Genomic DNA, 22,816 nt, shown 5'->3' with positions numbered 1-22,816 from the left:
CTCCCCGTGCACACGGCCGGGGCTCAAAAAGGCTACCAAAATAATCTGACTGGTTGTTTCTTTACCATTGCCCGGGTAGCCAGGCTGAGAAAGAGAAAATAATTCCACTTCGTTTTTAAGTCCAGAAACGCGCCCTAAAGGTACAGGGCTGGTGTTACTTAAATATGCCGTCAGTGTGTTGAATTGCGAAGTCTGTATTCCTCCGCATGTTCTTCCGGCCGCGGGCGGCGTTGTGGCGGAGGAACACTTGACAGAAAGCAGGAGTGGTACACCGAGGGTTTTTCAAGTTTTGTTTGAGGCTGCCTGATCCCAGCAATGTGGTCTATTCTTCCTAAGTTTGAGCTTGCCCATTCCCCACAGGAAAATCATCATAAATATGCAAAACCGTGGCTCCAAGTGTGGGGAACTAAGGACTATTTTTCTGCCTTGGCTTTGCAGGTTCGAAAGCGGCCTGAACTCTGGGTTTGGAACTCAGCTGCTGGGAGGTGCTGTTTGAGAAACAACCTAGCACCTTCACCTGGGTTCCACCAAGGGTTTGTGCGAAGCTTACTTTTCATTTGAGTCAAAATTGAAGTTGTTTGAGGCTTGGTGATTATCATTAATGCAGTATAATATTTTTTAGAACAAAAGCCAAACTTTAAAAAGTCCAACTTACCTCATAGACTTTTTTTTTTTAATTTATTTATTTGACACGCAGAGAGAGAAATCACAAGTAAGCAGAGAGAGAGGAGGAAGCAGGCTCCCCGCTGAGCAGAGAGCCCGATGCGGGACTCGATCCCAGGACCCTGAGATCATGACCTGGGCCGAAGGCAGAGGCTTTAACCCACTGAGCCACCCAGGTGCCCACCTCATAGACTTTTATAGTATTTTTAATTCATATTATATTTACATTTTTGCAAATATAAATCAAGAATACGAATCATTAACGATCCTCCATGGCTTCCTGAATTGAATACATTCTTTTGGGGAAGATTAAGAGCCATGAAATTAGAATAGCCCTTCCAGTAAAGAAATGAATTCTTTTTAAAAAGTTCATAAAAACATTATTAAGATTAAAGTCATTCTGAAAGCTTCACAAAGCCATAGCAAAAATGTCCTTTTAAATAATAAGGTAAACCTACGTCAACATACCTCTGGGGCAGTAGAAAATTGTCATTAGAACGTGACAGTAAGAATAGAGGTGGGCAAGATCCACTGATGAGTAAGAAAATGAGTGGTCAAAGCTTTAAGGAGAAATACGATAGGTACATAACCTTTAGTTATCTCGCCCTGTAAATATTTATTCATCACTAAGGCTAAAATATATCTCCATAAATTTTCTGATAGTCTTTCCTTCAGGAAGTGGGGCTTAATCCCCTTCCTCTTGGGACTGGGCTGTACTTAGTGATCACTTATAAGAGATAGAATACGGAAAAGAAAAATAGTAATGTATACTACAGAAGCCTAGCAGAGATCACCTTAACCAAGTGATCAAACTTAGCCTTGCCAGTACTAAGTTGTGTTCATAGCACCTACCCCCTGACGTGATCTAATGAGAAGGGTACCTTATCTCTGTGTTATTTTTCCTTCAAATCTGAAACCCCACTCAAATCATGAGAAAACATCAGACAAACTCAACTTGAGGGACATTGTACAAAATATCTGACCAGTACCCTTCAAAAGTATCCAGATCATTAAAAATGAGGAAGGACTGAGAAAATGCCATAGACTGGACAAAATTAAGGAGGCATCATGACTAAGCACAATGTGGTATCATCTATTGAACCCTGGAACAAAAAAAGCAATTAGTGGGAAAACTGGTGAAATTCAAAGAAAGTCTGTAGTCTAGTTCATAGTTTTGCACAAACCTAATTTCTTAGTTTTGATGAATGGATGATAAATGGTTTTGTGAGATGTTAACTTTGGCATAAGCTGAGTGAAAGTCACATAGGGACTTTGTTGTATCTTTGCAATCCTTAATTCTAAAATTATCTCAAAATAAGAAGTTTAAAAACGTATCTGAGTATAAAACAATGAAACTTATTTCTAATGACTATTTCCCTGTGAGGGAATGCATAAATGAAAATCCATGGCGAAAAACCCCTAAAACGTCTCTAAAATATAAAGCTTATTAAAACAAACAAACAAACAACATACCCCTGTTTCCTGCCCTCAACCAATCTTTCTAATCCAGACAAATAATGGACTAAGCCAGAAGGAAGTAAGAAGATACAGACAAGTAGGAAGGATTCACTCAAAGGTGTAATTCCAGTGCAACTATTCAGGAATCATCCTGTAACTTTCTGGAAGCAGGCACACTATAATCTCTCTTACTGAGTTAATCAAATCAATATGGTTATAGTATAAACCTAAATAATGGTTAATACCAGCACTCTCTTAGCAGTCCCCCTCAACTTCTTCCCCCGTTCATGAAAGCCAAGGAGAGACTAGAGTTGAAATAATCTCCAGAAAGGTAACTTTTTGCATATGCTTCTTTACAAAAGACAGAGGTCAAATGCCCAAAGAAACCCAAGACCTAATTAGAACTTACTGTTTCTAAGGAACAGGATCACCCTTACCATGTAACTTGTCCTTAATTTGATTCCTGGAAGATTAGTGCAAAACTAAAAATTCTGGCTAAGTGTACTTCGCAAAGCTAATATAACTTAGAATGATTTTATACACGGTAACATGGGTGATTTTCCTTGTTTTCTATCCACTTTTTGGTCCAAATTTTCAATAATGTATGTGTATCTAACCCCTAATTTTTAAAATTTAAAAATATATTCATAATCCATGTTGTTCTGGATTTGAAAATGGAATGCAATATAGCCCAGTGGAAAACTCTGAACTAACCTGTCAGGTTAATGACATTTTTATCAAGGACATTGTTTCCCATAATTTGACTCCTATCAAAATAATACAGTGCATTTTGTTGATAATTCAGGAGTTAATTCACTTAAGTGAAAAAGTCATATAATCTCCATGAACATGTTTTTTTTTAAGTTTTGTTTTTCCAAATAGAATTCAGTGATTTCATTTATTTTATTTTATTTTTTCATTCCCATAACTTATTTATTTTATAAATGGGAGTTTGCACCTTCTGACCCCCTTCACCCATTATACCCACCTTCTTACCCCCCTGCCTCTGGCAACCACCAACATGTTCTCTGTATCTATGAGCCTATTTTTTCAGTTTATTTTTATTTTTGTTTTGTTTGTTTTTTAGCCTCCACATGTAAGTGAAATCACACAGTATTTGTCTTTCTCTGTCTGACTTACTTCACTTAGCACTGAAGATGCACTTATGTTGTCACAAATGGCAAGACTTCACTCATTAATCGCAGAATAATATTTCTCTGTGTGTGTGTATGTGTGTGCATAATTATCCATTTGTCCATTAATGGACACTTAAGTTGTTTCCATATCTTGGCTGCTGTCAGTAATACTGGAATGAACATAGGACCACATACATCTTTCTGAGTTTGTGTTTTCATTTTCTTTGAATAAATACCTAAAGATTTTATTTACTTTAAAACCCTTAAATCAACTAAACCTGAAAAAGGCCTCAGGAGTTTTCTTACCAACAGAGTTTAAAGTCTTTCCATCAAGGGCTGGCCTCAACTGTTGCTAAATTACTTGGAGTAACTCTTCAAGTTATTCTGGGTTTTTTTGGACTGAATCAAAATGTAATGCAAATAATATTCAAAAAAAGAAATATACAGAGTTAAACTTGAAAGTCTTTGGAGCTACCTTCCAAACTCAGTTACCTTTCTTCTTCTTCTTCTTCTTTTTTAAGTTACCTTTTTTCTTAACAATATTTTGGGATGAGTCCTCTAATCTAATTTTTTAATCAGGGTACTAATGATTCTTGATCCCACAGTATAATCTGATTATGAATAGCAAATGATTGCTGTACCAGAATAATACCGTCAGAAGCGAAGTGGATAAGAATAGTCTTTTACCTCGGTGGCGCATTCAGTTAAGTGTCTGACTCCAGCTCAGGCCTTGATCTCAGGGTCCTGGGATCGAGCACCACATCAGACTCCCCACTGGGTGAGGCGTCTGCTTGTCCCTCTCCCTCTCCTTCTGTCCTTCCCCCTGCTGTGCGAGCTCTCGCTCTCTCTCTCTCTTTCAAATAGTAAAATCTTAAAAAAAAAAAGAATGGTCTTTGGGCTCATTAAATTTCTACTAAAAGTATTGTATTACCCAAAAACTACCTAGTTTTTTTTAAAACTGAAATAGAAACACAGGGACTTTGGGTCAAGATGCTACAGTAACCTGAAGATCTGATGTACCCCCATATACAGGAATGACAGGTGCAATGTAAAAATGAAAAACCCGCAAGACACATTAGGACTTTAAACAAAATCTCCACGGACTTGATAAAAATACAAAGCAATGGGCAGAATTCAAGGCACAGGTCAACTGATAATTGGTAACATGTTCCTGAGGGTCAGGGCCAGGTAGGTTATGCTTTGGAAATCATGTTTCTAAACTCTGGCTACTGATTTCTCATTGTTTTCTCATAGCTTTCTGTTCTATTTTATGGTGATCATACCTTCTTGAATCTCCAAGAGCAATAATTGAAGGCTGTATGTGTGAGAAAGTTTCATTTTTTACGGCTTTTTTTTTTTTTTATTCTCTTTACTTTCCCCAGTTATTACTATTTGCCCCCACTGTGTTTTTCTGTTTATTTGTCTTGGATTTTCTCTTTTATGTTTCCTCATACACCTGTTGATCTGAAGTTGTCTGTTCAGCTCTAAGAACGCAGCAGAGTTGGTTTGCGTTCCCGCCGCTGTCACATTTAGGTAGACTTACATAGTCTGGTTTCCCGGTAATTCTTTCTGGAGTGGGAAATTGCACTGGGGCATTTGTGCTTGAATGCTGTTAGATTTCAATTTAGAGGGAGTGGGTAGGAAAAGCCAGGCAGGGACCTTCTCAAATGCCAATGAGGCGAAATTTACCACAAGCTGACATTCACACTAGATGTCTTGAAAGTTTTCTTACAAGGTTCTGTTCACCTTTTGTAGAAAACAGCCTACCAGGTTTTGCAGGAGGGCAAAATCTGGTTGCATGTCTTCTGTAGATGGGGTGGGAGGAAAAGCACCCACTTTGCTAAGCTCCATGCTCACTTTCACTGCTTTCTCCTGACCCAGAATCTCTTGGAAGTGTCCGAGGAGATTATGGCTTTCTGTTCCTCTCTTACCAAATAGGTGACCAGAAAGCAATGTATTATGACAATATTCATTTCCCACCCAGATGGTGAAAACTTCACCAAATTTACGACAGAATGTTATATGCTCAGCTCTGATATTTAAGAAATATTTACCACTTCAAGGCCATCGGGATCTTCTGCCAAATTATATTTTCCATTATGTCATCCAAATCCTCTATATAAAATCCATCACTAGATGGTGCAGGCTCTAATGACTCAACCAGTCAGTGTCACCACCTTACGAATAAGTGTCCTTGGTCAGAGGACCAGGTGATAGAGTCACACTGGAAATGCAAACATACTGTCACTGTGGGAAATAACACCAAGAAGCCTGCCATTTTGCTGATTGCTTGGTTGCATGAGCTTCATTTAGGAAATTATGTCATCATTGGTGAATTGTTTAAGCTTTTTGCTTTGCCTTGGCATTTCTACCCAAAATAAAAAAACTTGCCCCAAACATGATCATCATGTTTAAAAATTGGTGTGAAAACACTTGCACATGTTGAAAGACATTCGTGCAACTCAACTGCAGGGGATGAAGAAAGCACTTCCAGTCAAAAATTCTATGACTGCTGTGAGATGGAAGAGAAAAGCTGGACTAATGCTTTCCCCTCTACGGGAAGAGCACCAGCGGTGACATGCACAGCACAGAAAAACCATTTCCTTTTTCCAGTGGCATTTCTGTTTTACACCTAATATTATCTATTAGCCCCCGACAGTGCTCTTTACCATGACTGAAGGTCACATCAAAGCAGCGCATGTGGTAAGGGGTGACAGAAGTCACCATGATATACAGTGCCTTTGAAAAGGTCTCAGGACATTCCCCCATTTGCTACAATCTGGACACACTATAGACAGCACGCTGGTAATCACAATTGACTTCTACTGCTCAACCTTAAGGTAAATTCCCTTGGGAGGTAGTTTCACAGGAAATAGAGGAATTCATCCCTTCCTTCCAGTGATTGGTAAAGAGGTAAACATATTTTTAGAATATCATATTTCAGAAGGTGTAGCAGAGTATGATATTTGGAAAGATTTGGAGTCTCCACCACTTGCCACCCGGTGATTTTGAGCAAATTACTTAAACATATTAAATTTCACTTCTCTCATCTGTAAAATAGGAACGATGATTTTTTTTCTTAAAAAGTTATATTGCAAATAGTATGAGGTTTTATATATGTAGTATGTTGCACAGAGGCGAACTAACCAAAAGACAGATTGAGCAAGTGTTTAGGGCAGAAGCAAAATGGGAGACTCCAAAATGAGAAGACTAATTAGGCAAAAGTATTTGCATTTTCGAAAGAAAATTATTGAATCAGTCATCTTAATTTATTTTATTTTATTTTATTTTCAAGATTTTATTTATTTTTTCAGAGAGAGAGAGCACGTGTGCACGTGCCAGAGAGCACAAGTGGGGTGGGGGGGACAGGCGGAGGAGAGGGGGCAGAGGGAGAAGCAGACTCCCTTCTGAGCAGGGAGTCCAATGTGGGGCTCGATTCCAGGACCCTGAGATCAGGACCTGACTTGAAGGCAGACACTTAACCAACTGAGCCACCCAGGCATCCTGGTCATCTTGATTTTAAAAAGCTTTTTTTATCTCTCACACTTTTAAAAATGTTTTTTGGCACTTTGTTGTTGCCTTATCTTGAATTACATATAGGAATGGCATTGCAGATTCTGAAGGGTACTCATCTTCCTGCAGTCTCCTCCTGCCTCTCTGGTCTCCAACCAGGACCCCACTCAAACACACATACTCAACCACTTCACTAAATTGGGCACGCTCAAATAATTTAATATACTTGTACTGATGTACTTAGGAGCTCGCTTTGTTTTTAATAGTGAATTTTCTTTTTAAAATAATCCCAAACTAGTCATTCCTATGCTGGTCATGTTTGTTTATTTTTTACACATGTCCTTTTGGCTTACGATGTTCTGGATTGTTCAGTGTATCTATCATCAGGCTCACGGATCCCGAGAACTAATGGGCTTTCCCCGTCTGTTATGTGAGGAGAAAAACTGTTCAAAAATCATAGACAATTAATCACAAACGCATAGGTAGGAAATATTAAAAGTATAATGGGACTCACAGGTATTCCCCGCTTTGACATTCTCTCAACACGGTCAAACTGATGTATAGCAAAGCACACCAGGTAAGTGCTCATAGGGACAGACTTCCTGAAAGTTGTTCTATTCCATCTATCGTCCACCGACTCTTCTTTCTATTGAAAACAAAAGATCACCTTTTGTTGATCAAAAGATCAATCGTACCCAACAAACAAATTACTTCTCCAAATCTGGCTTTTCAGTCCAGTCTGTCAGAGCTTAGGGATAACATTTCTTCTTACTCCTGAATGGTGATAAAAGAAAAAGATGGAAGAAAAAGGCATTTATTTTTAGTCCTGTGAAAGAGTGATTCAGCTGTGTGCTATATGAGGTTTCCCAAGGAAGTATAGAACTTTGTGATGCAGGAGTTTGTCTTTTTACATTAATACATGATCCTGACCATAATCCTGACCATAATTTGAGGGGAGACCAGCTCCATCAATGAAGAAAAGGCTCGTGCTCCGAGGGAGCATGGGAGGGCAGTCGCTGTGCCAGCCATAGCAGGATGGTGGGTTCTCTTTTCCATCGCTGGGGTCTCCATCAAAGACTCAAGGTATCATCATCACTAAAGTCACTGCCTTGGTTACCACGGACAGAGAGAAGGATTTCATTCCTTGATGTCACTGCTTGTCCAGTTTGCTGTCCATGCCAGCATTGCCTTCCTCGCCGCCAATCACCAGTCCAACTCTATCCATGGATACTTGCCCAACTCCTGCTACCATTGTTTCAATACTTCCATGGGCCCTGCAGCCACATAGTAAGTCACCACTGGGGGAAGCTGGGAAGCCTTCGTGAGGAATTAAGTGAGGAAGGCTGGACTAGAATCAGTGCTCCTTGACAAGTAAGCCTGGGAGGGCAAGTGCCGGGAGAGAAGTGTGCAAGCGTCAGCAAAGTTACTCTCCAGTAAGAACTAGCAGTGTCAATTTTGATCTCCTAATGACCCAGAATATTCTCCTTCTACCAGGACTACTGTCTGGAACGAGTGATGGGGGAGGAAATACACTCTGCAAAACTCAAAGGTCATCTGGGAGGTCTAAAGCAGAGGCTGGTAAGGTTTGCATCCTCTCTCCTCCCGTCTGCCCTCCTCCTTCCAGATGGAACATTCAAAGGGCCTTTTACCCTGACCCAGTCTTCGAGATTAGTGGGTCAGACTTTAAGTTTATCCTCTCCTCTTTCTTCTCCAGTCAAAACTCAATGGGTCGGGTGACCAACACCAGAAAAAAACAAACTGATAAACGAATTCACATTGGGAGGTGCAGATAGATAGCTGCCAATGATTTGCTTTTTAACCCTCTCAAAGCTTTGGTTTGCTTTATTTGGTTCTTGCTTTTTGGAGGAATATTTATCATTAAAAGGGATCAATGTCAATGATGACATTTCATATAGCAGATCAGAAAGATGGGAGATACAACTCAGGCAAGGTGTTTTTCTGGTATTAGGTAGATGACATTGTATCTGAGGATGAGCCCAACCTTTTTACATGTCAATATATGTACATTTATTACAGGTATAAGGTACAATAACCCTCATCTTTAGGTAATGACATTTCAGTTGGCTGCATTTACCCATTCCGTGATTGAGGGCAATAGGAGAAAAAGCCTTATGCCAGCAATTATATAGACAGAAATTACTGGACCCTATTTTTTGTTAATGTTTCATGAGCAGTACTCGTTTACTAGAAAATCTATGGGCATGGGTTGTCCTGGACTTGGATTCTGTCCTCCCAATAGGTTTTTGCAGTAGCTCTATCTTAAACACTGGGCTTATATTCAACTGAAAAGCAGGAAGAATGACCGGGTCCAGGAATATTTTAAAGCCTCTCATTCACTGAGTTGGTTATTAGTCTGTCAGAACTAGGGGATTCATTCAGTTAAGCACAGCCCATCTGAGGAGTGTCTACTATATTTATTCTTGTTTGGAGCCCAACCATGGCTTTTTGACCTATGATATGCAAGGTTAAAGATTTTTAGAAATCAAAGAAGAGACATTGCCAAAGTGCATTTTCAGGCCTCTAAATGAACTATGAGAGCACATTTAATTTTAGAATTCAGTGGGCTCTCTCATAGCAAAAGAAGATAACTTACCTGATACTATAAATAGACGATCTGCATAAACAAAAAATATATATAAAGGGCTTACCTCCACTGGCATATTTGAAACTGCCTGATATTCTTTGGGGTGGATGATGGATATTGTGTAAGTTGCCTTTTTGTTGGGCTCATCAAAACAAGGGAAGGATTTTCTGGCATCTGTTGGTTCGTGATCAGTGGCCGCTATGCTCCTTAGAAACAAACACACAAACAAAATACATGTCGCCTCTTCTGACAGCCCCTGTGTTTCTATTCCTATACAAAAGGTCAACTGTGTGATTACAACTGCGTATAATTATAACCACTATGTGATTATACTGCATTTCTTAAGATGACCTTCCATCCAGAAAACAATCAAATAGTTGTCACGGTCTTTTTGGAATTTTCAGGTTAACAAAGAAATGAATGTCTGGAAACTGTTTGCAATCTTTTATATGAATCATTTACTATTTTGGTGCCATAATTAAAAATCTGTGAAACGTAGATAAGCAAAAATAAATCCAATTAGGAGCTATCACTCTTTCCACCCGAAAGCCATTGAGCAACAAGTAGATAAACGCAAAGCCAAACTCAAGGACTTGTTTCTAATTGTCCTTGTGAGAAGGAACAGCTGTGTCCTGTCACAGAGCAGAGGAGTATCTTCCAGAATCCCCAGCTCCTATCCCTCATGACACATTCTTTCTTACTTATGTTGTACCAGGGACAAATTCCAATTTCATATCCACGCAAACGAAAAGCTCTGAGTAATCTCCCAGGTGAAACAACATTTGACCAGGCTAAAAACCTGTTTTTGAAAAGAGACAGCATTTTTTTTTTTTATGGCTCTAGCTAGACAAATGCCCGTGTAAATTAAAATGTTGATGTTTAATGTTTCCAGCATTTCAAAGTGGAAATACTCTTTTCTGAGTAACTGCTCAGAAAAATAAAAGAACATACATTTTTACACGTGGTTATATCACAGTAAGCTATTGTCTATCTGCTCATTAGAAGAGTAAGCAAAGTAAAAATTAGGGAAGGAAGGTGTTTGCAACAGCAAACAAAGAAAGCAATGTTGACATGTTCATTAACAATTTGAGTGAGGAAAATATTTTGTCCTTCAGGTATACGAAAAAGAATACCAAGCTAAATCATTAGATCTTTCCTTCATCCAATTCTTACTGAACCCTTTCGTCCCATACCTCTCCCATACCCCTCCCCCGCCCTAGCACCACACACACAAACACATTTGCCAGGCATTATCCTAGGGGCTGAAGAAATAACAAAGACTAAATAAACACATCAGGAGAGTGACAAGAGATATATGGAAAATAAAACAGGGGAAGCAACAGAGAAGAACCTAGGAAAAATTGTGAGCACCATTAGGTAAAAGATTCAGGCACAATCTCTAGGAGTAGGTAATGTTTTGCTGAGATTTGAATGATGAGAAAAAACCATACAGGGTAAGCATAAGAAAAATGTATTCTAGCAGAGAACAGCAAAGGCCCAGTTGTTAGAGTGGAAAAGAACTTAATATGGTTGAAGACCTGAAAGGTGTCCAGCGTGGCCGAGGTCCAGTGAACCAAAGGGACTGGGGCCACAGAAGAGTTTAGCTGGTCAGCAGGGGCCATGGTAAGAGTCTGTATTTCATTTCGTTTCAAGAATGTATTATATACATTAATTTATCTGGGAAATAATATGCCATAGGTCAACATCCATCTATAAGAACTTAAAATATTTTTGAATTTCTTTAAAAAACAAAACTCCCTAGATATAAAAATTACTTGCTAAAAGCTCAGCCAAGAAACCTAATCTGTAAAAATTAAAACCAGAAAAGTGGCTGACTTTTGGGAGACAACTGACTGAGGGAGGGAACTTGCTGGGATGACTGAAAAAACATTCTTATAAGGGTTGTGGGTAACTAAGACGTATGCATTTGTCAAAATTCATTGAATTGTGTCCATTAGATTTGTGTGTTTAACATATATAAATTCTACCAAAAAATCATTGTAAATGAACATTAAGTTGTAGCAAGTTAGTGGTATTTTGCAGTGGTATAGTTAGCAATTCAGAAACAACCTTTTCTGTATTCTAGGCTTGAGCACATGAAAAAAAAAAAAATGAAGATAATGGAAGGCAGGCTTCTCACTGTTGGGGAAAAGAGTTACAACCCTGTAAAGGGGAAAGACTAGAATGTACCCTTGATATTGAATTATAATTGTGGGTTTGGTGTAAATGCAACAATTTTTTGTGTAGATATAGGTAGATGGCTATAAAAATCCAAACTGAGACATTTATTTCCTAGTTCTGTCTGCTGAGCAGAACTAGCAGCATTGAGAAGCTTGTAGCAAATGAGCACATCGAATTCCCAGATGATGATTTCTAAATACCACTCTCTACTAAAAGGAACCAGACTCCTTAGAGGAATGGCCGATTCCAGTGATGAGTCAGGAAAAGTCCAAAGATGATCCGGGAACATCTTACTTTGCCCCAAAGGAAGGAAGTTATCAAAGAATCATAGGAACAAGTCAAAGGACACAGAAGCCCGCTCGAGTGGACTAGGTCAAATCTGGGGAAATTAGAATGTCAAAATAAATAATAAAATTATAACCCACTGACTAAAATAAGAATCCATGAATCCTTGTTCTGGTATGTATATTGGAGGGTGGGGGGAGGAAAGAAAAGCTGGTTTTTTTTTTTCTTTTTACAGTAGATTGCCTATTAGTGATTTTAGGAGGAATGGTGGCTTTAGAAAAATCATCAGTGGATACCAAAACAAGAGGGTGACAGTTTGATGAAGAAAGGGGTATCTGAGTGGTTTCAAAGAATGACTCTAAAAATTATTTACAACGAGAAAAACTGTAACTTTGCAGTAGAGAAAATGTCAGGCACCATCTGAAGCAGATGATCAATGACAGCATCACTAATCACAGAACAAACCAACGTCATCTGCCTCCTGATAGGATTTCCCGACCTGGCACCACTTCTGTGACATTTCTGACAAAAACTGCTTAACTTGCATTTTTAAATCATGAGGAAAGTCAGATAAACTAAAATTGAGGAGCATTCTCAAAATAACTGGCCTGTACTCTTCAAAAATATCAGGGTTGTGAAAGGCAAAGATAGGCTAAGGGGCTGTTCCAGTTTGCAGGAATCTAAAAAAGGCATAACCTTAAGTGCAATGCTTGAATCCAGGCTGGATCCTGGACTGAGAAAAAACAGCTCAGAAGGGCATTTTCGGGTTAATTGATGATACTTGATTATAACTGTGGATTAGATAATTATATGATTATCAATGTTAAATTTTCTGATTTTGATAACTGCACTGGGCTTACACTAGAGAATGTCCCTGTACTTAAGAAATACATACTGAATGTTAAGATGAAAAGGGAAATAATGTGTCCAATACTCTAAAGGGAGAAAGAGACAAAGAGACAGAGGCATGGGGTGGGAGGGGAAGTAGGACAAAATGTTAACAATTGGTGAATCTGAGTAAAATGTTTCTAGGAGTTCTTTGTACTATTCTTGTAATTTTTCTGTAAGTTTGAAATTCTTTCAAGATAACTGATCCAGAAGAGCCTCAAGAATTTATTCTTCCATAGAGTCATTACTGATTAGTTTTTGTGATGATAACAGCTTAGTCAGTTAAGTTTCTAACACCGTGCAGACTGTAGAGAATCTCAAACACATAGGATATAAAGAAACCTGCACACTTTCCCAGGGTACTAAGGTTTTACAACAAGCTCCAGCAAGCTCCAGCCTGATGTTTAGTCAGCTGCCTTTTCTTCTGAATCCTTCTGGCTTCTGGTTTCTTCCAGAGGCAGAAGAAAAGAAAAAATCACTCTCAGCAAGACTGTTTCAGTTTAGTCACACTTCGGAAATAAGCCAGCTAACTAATTTGGGAATAGGAGTGTGTGTGTGTGTGTGTGTGTGTGCGCGCGCGCGCGTGTGTGTGCACGCAAGCACACAAGTCAGAGAGGTTTAGAGAAAGGGTGGAGGGTCAGGGTGAGGAGGGAGTGGGAGTCCACTTTCCAAAGCAAGAGCCACTGGTAGGTTTCCAAATGCTCTGTTTCAGTCTCTGCTCTGTGCTAAAGTTCATACCCCCAAGTACCCAACAGAGAGAACTTTCAGTGGTTCCTCACCTTAGCTCTTTAAAAAGAGGTTGTGCTTGATTGTACACAAAAATTGCCTCCCTAAATTAGAGTATCTTGGAAACTGTCTTTGGAAATGGAACAGAACGGTGTTGGTGTTGTGTCTGTGTCATGTGTTTGGTCCATCTTGGTGGTCCTGTCAGTGAACGTTAATCACACCAAGTCCCGCTCAATTACAGTGATTGATGTAGGTAAAGTTCCATTCAACAACCAGAAGGGCTATCACATATGTACTGTTGTTTTTGGTTTTGTTTTTTAAGAGTGCAGAGCCAATATGATTTGAGGGGGGAAGAGGGGGAAACCTTCTTCTTTTTTCATTTTTAAAGATTTTATTGATTTATCTGAGAGAGATACTACACCAGGGGGAGGGGATTGGCGAAGAGGCAGAGGGAGAAGCAGACTCTCCACTGAGCAGGAAGCCCAATGTGGGGTTCCATCCTGGGATCCCCCCCAGAGATCATGACCTGAGCTGAAATCAAGACTCAGATGTTAAGCCGACTGAGCCACCCAGATGCCCCGGGGAAAACCCTCTTCTTAGAGTAAAAATCCCTAGATTCCAAGCCTACTTCAGCTCTTTAAAATGTGATCTTGTGCCAGTCACAAAACATACTGATTCTTAGTGTCCTGATTTATCAAACCTGGTTACCAAAGTACGTCTGGCCTCTTCCCAGGGTTATGTGGGGGTGAGAAGGGGTAGACCGCACATGGTAATATATTTGAAATTCCCTTCACATTTACATGCTAGGATTAGGATACATCTCATCAATTTTCTTTGACTTCAAAAGGCTAACTATGCTTTCTGTGAATGCATGTTCCACAATGAACAGACTCCAAAATTCATCCATTAAACAGCAATAGCTGTACTGTAACAAAAGCACTCAGTGTGTAAATACCATCGGCAATATAACGATATCTTTCGATGGTAACTTGTGATTTTTTTTCTCACAAACTCCCGTATAACTCAAAAGCCCCTATTTCTATATCCTAAATTCCACCCAAAGTTACTGAAGTTTTCCAAACATTTACAAATTTTAAAACAAAGTATATGAGATGCAAAACAACTTTAGAACATAACTTCTTTGGGGAGGTTTTATTTGGCGATTAAAACGTCTTCTTTTTAGAATTGGATGCGTTGTGCTGCAAATTAATGGGAAAAGCCTGGCTGAGAGCACAGCATGTTCAGGAGTGACTCCTGAGCATGTCCTGAATAATTATAATCCCAGGCAAATGTGCTGAGCTCAACCATTTTTCCATAGGGGCCTCCCTATGTCATGTTAATAAGTCACTTACTAAACCCAGTACATTAAAAATACAATCCTGTGTAGCTTATTAATTTACAAAAGGAAAGAAATCCCTCTGACTTCTCTAAGCACATCAATTCAAGGTGACTTTAGAGAAAGCTGGAGAAAGAGGAGGTGAGGATGCAAGTCACAGACCAAGTTCACTCTGAGTCAACTTTAAAAAGAATTACTTGATTACCTCATAAATCATCCGGTGCACTCTTTCCAATGAAGTCTCTCTGGCTATGTTCAGCAACTTAGTAACTTAAGCCAGTAAAAGAAAGGGCAAGGTCTGGGTGAAAACCTTAAACAAAGGCCATCTGATGGAGGGGAGGCACCCACAATTGCTAAGAGTCTGTGCAGACTAAGTAAAGGGTTCCAGAATTAAGCAGGGGAGCTGACTGGTGCAAGAAAACCCATCTAGATTATTCAGACTCCAATGTATTTTTTTAAGGATATACTTATTTGACAGAGACAGAGAGAGAGAGAAAGCACGTGTGTGTGAACAAGGGGTAGGGGGAGGTCCCAGGACCCTGAGATCATGACCTGAGCTGAAACCAAGAGTTGGATGCTTAACTGACTGAGCCACCCAGGTGCCCCCAGACTCTAGCATATTTCTGTGGTGGTTTGAATGAACCATTTAATTGTTTAAATTTATTTTCCAGTTACTTTTTTTCTATATAAAAGGCATTCAAGGTCAAGTTAAATTTCCTTTTTTTCCTTGCTTCCAAAATAAAAGAAATTACCAAGCTTCCAGCAACAAGTTGTAACAAGACCAAAAAAACAAAACAAAACAAACAAAAAATCTACTCTTAAACTGATAACTCAACATATCAATCTGAGAATATGAGTAAACTGACATACAACTCAAACGTCAAGCTCAAATCCACCAATGAGTATACAGATCCCTACATATGAACATTAACTAAGACCATCTACTGGTTTCCCTCCTGCTGTGCTTCCACTTGACTCCTAATCTTTCTCATAAGCCCTAACCTCGTGCTTCAGACTTATTTATCCAAATGCCTACTGGACATGTCTTCCTGGATCTGACAACGAACTCATGACCTTCCCTCCTAAACTTGGTTCTTCTCTTCTATTTCCAGGATCAGGTAACTGGGTGAGCTATCAGATCTGATATCTGGGCCATTCTATATCTATAACTAACACACCCCTTTCCCCGCAGTCAGTTAATCTGCAAATCCTGACCATGTTACCTCCTATTTTCTCCATTGCATCCTCTTCTGCCTGCTCTGAAATCACCATCCTACCTGATCCCGTCTTCTCTCTCCGGGATCACTGCAGTATCTCCCATATACTCACACATGGCTATAGCTCTTTCCTTCACCATCCACCTAAATAGGCACCAGTTAATTTTTCCTACAAGCCTGCCATTGGCTATCCTTTCTTTCTTTTCCCTGACAGGTTTTCCAGAGTTATATTTAGCTAGCCTCTTCATATAAACCTCCTCTACAAACTAATTTCTTATCCTCACTCTATTTTTTGGATTTAGTGTCTTTCCTTTTTACCTGCTTTTATGTTCTTACTTGCCTTTGCCTTTTGCAACCCCCCTATTGTATCAGAATTTGGCTTCAATCCTAGCAATGCTGTAAACGCCCAGAAAACCCAAACTAGAAAACATCTGTCCTTCTTGTAAATTCCTATAATTCCTCTTAATTCCAATGACTCTCAGTCCTTAAAATATGAAGACTGCTTCCCAAGTAAAAAAAAAAACAAAACAAAACAAAAAAAAACCCGGATTTTATCAATTCCTCTTCCACTCAAGGAGATGGGGAGAAAAGGAACCAAGGAAAAAATGCCCATCCTGACTGAGTGGGAAGATAGAGAGGTTATTGGTGGAAATTGGGCTCCTCAATGGGAAAAGGGCTGGGACTCTGTAGCATATCCCAGCATGTACCAGAGGACATTAAACACCTGAGAGCCTGTATGTGAAAATGTTTCTCTACATTCATTCAACAATATTTAAGTATTCACTGTGCTAGCTAGTGAGCAAGAGAGGGACAACCCAACTCCCAACCATGGAAGATTCCACAGTCTTGTACGGTTGGGAAACTGCATACTCCAGAGATTCATGGTAGCCTCTAGAGGTTCAGAATGGATATTACATAAAAGTCTCTCAGAAGTCCCATCATTTAAAAAAAAAGAAAGGAAGAAAGAAACATCATTTTTGTATTTAGTATTATTGCCCAAATGAATTTGGCCACAGAATCCATCCCCTGCTTTTTTTTTTTTTTTCTGGCAATAGCTATTAATATCCTATGCAACTGGAACTCTGTGGAATAGCAAGTTGGAAAATGCTGTGTAAGTGTAGTCCAAACACTGAGAAGGACATGCTGGCCCTTGGAGAGAAGAAAATAGTATGCACTTTGGAGATGTGAGGAGAGGGGAACTCTGCTTGGGAAGAGAGCAACTGGAAATGCTACAGAACACAGTGAGAGTGTGGAGTGTATTGGTGGTGTGAGCAGAAAAACACTCCAAAACTTCCAATCCTTTTAAAAGTGGCTTCTTCCGATCATAAGGAACAGACCAGAGTAGGGAAAGCAACTTCTAAGCTTCTCAGACTATCTAGTCCTAAGCCTCAGTACAACTCTGTTCCCAGCAAGATGATATGGCTGTCATTGCCAGGGAGCTCTAACCTGGCCCTACCTTCTTCTCCGACTCCCCTCTTGCCTCTAAATTTTGAGGACAAGAAGCCCAGAGAGTTGACTCCTCTCTGTGAAGTTCAAGGTCAAGTCCTGGTTGTATTTGCAGAAATCAAATAATTTTGGTTACTACTGAACACACTCATGTTTAGTTTGGTTGTGTTTGCAATGGTAACAAACAACCGGATGATAACAGGCAACTGAATATTCAGACCTGGAGTTGAATTTTACAATAAGAGAGAAGTGTCAGGAAATATACTTTGACTGCACACTTAAAAATGTATTGCTATGATGGCATTTTAAATTGTATCAGCATCAAATATTACGCAGCTCACTATGTAATAGGAAAGAAAAGTGCTGCTCCCAGTGAATTCACTCCTGCATCCTTACGTGGGCGCTGGGGATGAGAACCCCCACAGCCCTGCACTGTCAAAAATGTTACTTATGGGCTTGCAAAAAAAAAAAAAAAAAAAGAACAATGGACTCTCTTTATATGTTTGAAATATTTCATAACAAGAAAAACAAAAAGTGTTCCATTTAGCCTAAATGAGGTTACCGTGTATGTGCAGAACTGTTTCAAAACCACATGTACAGGGCAGCACTAGCTGCGTACTGGGTAACCTGAGAGCCTCAACTGCTACCAAGGACAGCTGCTGAGCTCAGGGTTACCAGTCCTCCAGGAGAACCCACCTGAACCCACCTCCCTCACCAGTCTTGCTGTAACTCGGTATTTGCTGGCCAGCCATTAGGACTGCCACGTTTCAGGAGATCAGCTCTCAAGTATATGTATTTTATGGTAAAATTTATTGGTATAGTAAAATAATTCAGAGTCAAATGAATACTATATATTTTAGTATATAATGCTTTCTTAAACGTGTAAAGTCCATAAGAGAAATTTACTAATGAAATCTTCTTCCATATTTTTTGGCCTTCCTGTAGTGTATAGAATTTTTATACTTTGGTGGCTTTACTCAGATGAAGTGTCTACTGTCTCAACCCAAGGAACAATTTTAAAGACTTTGCAATAATCACTTGAAAATTTTGACTTGTCTTCAGTTCAACTAATGAATTTTTAGAATCTCTTGAAGGCGGATATTTTTCCTTATCTTATGCCTTTCTCTCCCAAATTGGGAACACTTTAAAAACTCATTAAATCCTTAGTGAAGCTCAGAGAAATGGGCACTTTTATTCATTATTTGTGGAAATGTAATTTGGGATGTATTTTTGAAAGTCAGTTTGGAGACACACATAGGTGCGTGCACATATTATACATATATATATACCTGTATACATAAACACAACTGCATGCATCCACACATATGCAGTTTGGGCCAATGCCCTAGGAATTTTCCTATAGAATTATTAGAAAATGTTATACATATTTTTATAAGAATGTTGTTATATTTTCCTAGGTGTTCATTAAAGAAGTAAAAAAGTAGGAGACACTTAAATGTCCAAATTTAATGGAAAAGTGGAATAAAGTACATTATATTCATACGATAGACTATCACGTATCCATTAAATCATCTACCCAACCATGTTAAAGTGTTGATATATCGTAAAAACATGTTACACAATACAATGTCCAACACAATGCCATCTTCATCTGTATTCAGAAAAAATACTGGAAGAATATCTACCTAAATATTCATAATGATTATACTTCAGGGATACAATTTTCTCTGTTTTCCAAGTTTTCTGGAGTGAATGTGTGTTATTTATGAAGTAAACAAAATAAATGTTACAAGTTTCTTGATATATTTGTACTCTTTGACCCAGCAATTCTATTTGATTGAATATAACCTAACATAAGGAAATGAACAGATGTATGCTTAAAGGTTTATTCCAGCTATGTTCTTTTCTGATGCTTTTATTCTAATAAATCCTGAAAGCAATTTAAATATCCAGTATTAGGAAACAGGTCTTTAAAAATTAACAGTGCATTCACGCACAGCCTTTTAAAATCAGATTCTTGAAAATATGGCAGAATGAGAGGAAATCCTTATATGAAGTCAAAAAGGTATATAGACAAATACATAGACATTGTATAATTACAATTTGATTGCCTAAAAAAGTACTTATTAACATGTAACCAAAGTTACCATTGGATGTGAAGTTTCTCTTTATAGTTTCTTTTGATTTTCCTAATTTATAAATTTCCATGCTTTCATTATTTTTAATTTTTATAAACACAAAAAAGTATGTCAACAATAAAGAGGCTTTTATTGCAAGTGATATTAAGATAGAGATACAGTATATGAGCCTGTTCCCTTCAAATATTTTTTCAAACTATCATTTCTATTCAGTTAGTGTATCCTACAGTAATATAGGGGTACTTAAACATTTCATTTTAGTCCCTGGGTCTCTCTGGCAAACAATGGGAAGAATTTTGACCAAAAGCTTTACTTTGCTCTGTAAGATGCTTAAAACAACATAGGGAAGGGATATTCAGTGAGCTGGCCCCAGACTCATATTGCTGAACAGTGATACTAAGGTTTCTTCTCTCTCTCTCTCTCATTCTCTCTCTCTCTTTTTTTTAACAGATTATATTTATTTGACAGAGAGACAGTGAGAGAGGGAACACAGGCAGGGAGAATGGGAGAAGGAGAAGCAGGCTTCCCGATGAACAGGGAGCCTGATGCAGGGCTGGATTCTAGGACCCTGGGATCATGACCTGAGCCAAAGGCAGACACTTCATGACTGAGCCACCCAGGCGCCCGGACACTAAGGTTCTTAATGATTTGCCTGTCAAGAATCCACATAAGCAAAGGTCAAAGCAGTTTCAAGTTCACTGATACCTCAGTATAGCCTTCCTTCCTGATGCAAGACCCACACCCACAGAGTGAAGTTGTTTTTTTTTTAATTCATTGAGAGAATTTATGCCTTAACATAGTTCTACTAATAGCAACTGATAGATTGTCAAGGCAAGTAACCATCTTTGCTAGACACAGAAATGCAAAAAGACATATATTAATTACTTGATGTATCTTTATATCCTCAATTACTTGATATATTGTTTATGTTGCAAAAGGCTTAGCATTACCGTCGCATATTGTGTGATGGACAGTAAGCCCCAAGAGTTATCCATACGCTGCCACTAATGTGTGAACTCAATGAGTGCTTATTAAAAGCTTATGTGTGGATCATTGTTCTGGCCGTACAAGATAAAGACAGACTTCTGCCTTCCTTCCTAGATAAAGACACAAAGACAATTCTATGGATTTTACATACCCTTTCAACATCCCTTCTCCACTAAAAGACTCAAAATTATAATGGACATTTACTGACTTTCTCTTAAATTTAGTGTAATTTTTTTTAAGATTTTATTTATTCATTTGACAGACAGGGATCACAAGTAGGCAGAGAGAGAGAGAGAGAGAGAAGCAGGCTCCCTGCTGAGCAGAGAGCCCGATGTGGGGCTTAATCACAGGACCCTGAGATCATGACCTGAGCTGAAGGCAGAGGCTTTAACCCACTGAGCCACCCAGGTGCCCTAGTGTAATATATTTTTTAAAGTTCACTTTTAAATCATTGTCATATAGCGGAGGACCGTGGCAGCGAAATTTACCAAACACATGTATTTTAAAAAACCGGAGGTAGTTTCTGTAAGTAGCTTCAGCGTTCTGACAGGATGTAGTACATTATGATTTTTCCTGATGAAATTAAAGACTTACACTGATTCACTGGACTCCATGAAGCTCACTCTGTACATTCAGGTTTTCTGATAGGCTTTGAAAATACCACAGGGCAAAGAGTTTTTGTCCCCCGGGCAGACAGGCAGAATTGAAACCAGGTTTAGATAACAGACCGCAAAACAATTAAAAGGTGGAAAGTGAAAAGGAAAGGGAAAGACATGGAAAGCAAATATGTGAGCTGAGGGTAAATAAGACAAAAATGAATATTTACTTGATTTGTCCGTCCTCCTCATACGTCGTTTTGTAAAATCCCACGAGCGAGCCGTTCAGCCAGCCGGCAAACTTCAAGGTCAGGAGGTAGGCACTCTCGCCACTGCCGGGCTCAAGCTCTCCTTCTGCCTCCATCACCACATACTCCTGCTTTTTGTACTCGAAGCACCGCCTGACTGGCACCTGCTCCCCGGAGGACCTCTTCAGCTCCGGGAGCTGGGTGATCCTGGTCTCCCGCAGGTGCAGCCACAGGTACCGGGTGGGCGTGCTCACGTTGATGGAGATGGTCACGCTGCCTGTGTACGTGTCCTCCTCCAGCAGGGGCTTCACCTCCAAGTCGTAGTGCACTGGGTTGATGTAGTCCGGCAGCCTGAAGTTTTTCCAGTCTCCACTTTCGTCTTCTCTGGCAGGGCAGACCCCTTGATCCTCCGGTGGGCTCTCCGAGGGAACCGGAGCTGGGCCCTGCCCGGCGTCCCCTGTGGAGCTGCTGGACCTGGTCAAGCCCACGGAAAGTCCTACTATTAATCCCACCGCCACCACCACCACACAGATTATGACCACATGTTTCGTTTTAATGCAGTACCTCTTAGCGTCCTCTCCCTCTGCAAAGTTCATTTTTGTTTCCAAAGTCAAATATTACGCATAAAAGGATATTAAATTTACCTAACTAATTAAGGTCAGCTGACTTCCTTTTCAAATTGGGAGGAATTCCCTGGCTTGACAGCCTGTTTTCGTTTTTTCCCACACCCCTCTCTGGCTCCCTGCCTCTTTCCTCTCCGTTCACGGTCCCCACCAGCCACTCAAGGAGGGACGCGGAAACAAGGGGGTGGGATAAGGGCTCCAGACGGGAGGCTGAGCTGGTGGAAGAGGTCTGACGAGAATACTGTTGCAGCTCCTTATAAACAACGCATCCCCACCCCGCCCCTTCTGCTCAGGAGTGAGTTAAACATAAAATAGGGCTTAGCTTATCAGGGAGCAGGAGGGTGAGACTTTGCCAAAGCCCTGTCAGCAGCTTTCAGGGAGAGAGCGTTCAGGGGAAGAAGTGTGCTTGCGATAGAAAAACTCAACCTTTGCCACTGGGTCTGTGGCTCCTTCCTGTTGGCTCACAGTCTCTCTCTCTTAATTAACCACAGGGCTTCTTAGATTTCAGCCTTTTCATCAGGTAGCTAGCCAAGGAAGCGAAGTGTTTTCTTTTTGGTTTTTCTCCCCTCCTGTTGCATAAACATTCAGACTCTGCCTTTACCAAAGTCATACCCTGGACTTGGACACACAAAGGGATACATAAAAATTCAAGGACCACTGAGGTAGTCCGTGGATATTTGTTGAATTGCTGGATTAGCAAAGCGATGCCAAGTGACTGAATCCGTTCAGTCCAAACGGAAGAGGGAGGGAACGTGAAATTAGCCAAAGTGGTCCTGGAGCTGAAGAGCATAAAAAGAAAAAAAAAAAAA

The 22,816-nt window shown here is 39.7% G+C and overlaps 1 protein-coding gene across 1 annotated transcript in view; it reads right to left on the bottom strand.

Moving 5' to 3' along the window:
* Positions 1–22,120, bottom strand: part of ENPEP (glutamyl aminopeptidase) — a 79,760-nt gene extending 57,640 nt beyond the window's left edge. Inside the window, exons 1-3 of the mRNA XM_080795747.1 lie at positions 21,367–22,120; positions 9,440–9,581; positions 7,285–7,416 (exon numbers count right to left, since the gene is read on the bottom strand). Of these exons, the coding sequence (XP_080651873.1) occupies positions 7,285–7,416; positions 9,440–9,581; positions 21,367–21,980 (888 nt within the window). The 5' untranslated portion in view covers positions 21,981–22,120. The remainder of the gene's footprint in view (positions 1–7,284; positions 7,417–9,439; positions 9,582–21,366) is intronic.
* Between the last annotated feature and the right edge of the window lie 696 nt (positions 22,121–22,816).

The sequence above is a fragment of the Martes martes genome (genome assembly GCF_963455335.1).
Source record: "Martes martes genome assembly, chromosome: 2".
Classification (NCBI taxonomy): Eukaryota; Metazoa; Chordata; class Mammalia; order Carnivora; family Mustelidae; genus Martes; species Martes martes.
The sequence above is the reverse complement of the archived record's forward strand: the minus strand, read 5'-3'. Positions and strand labels throughout refer to the sequence as shown.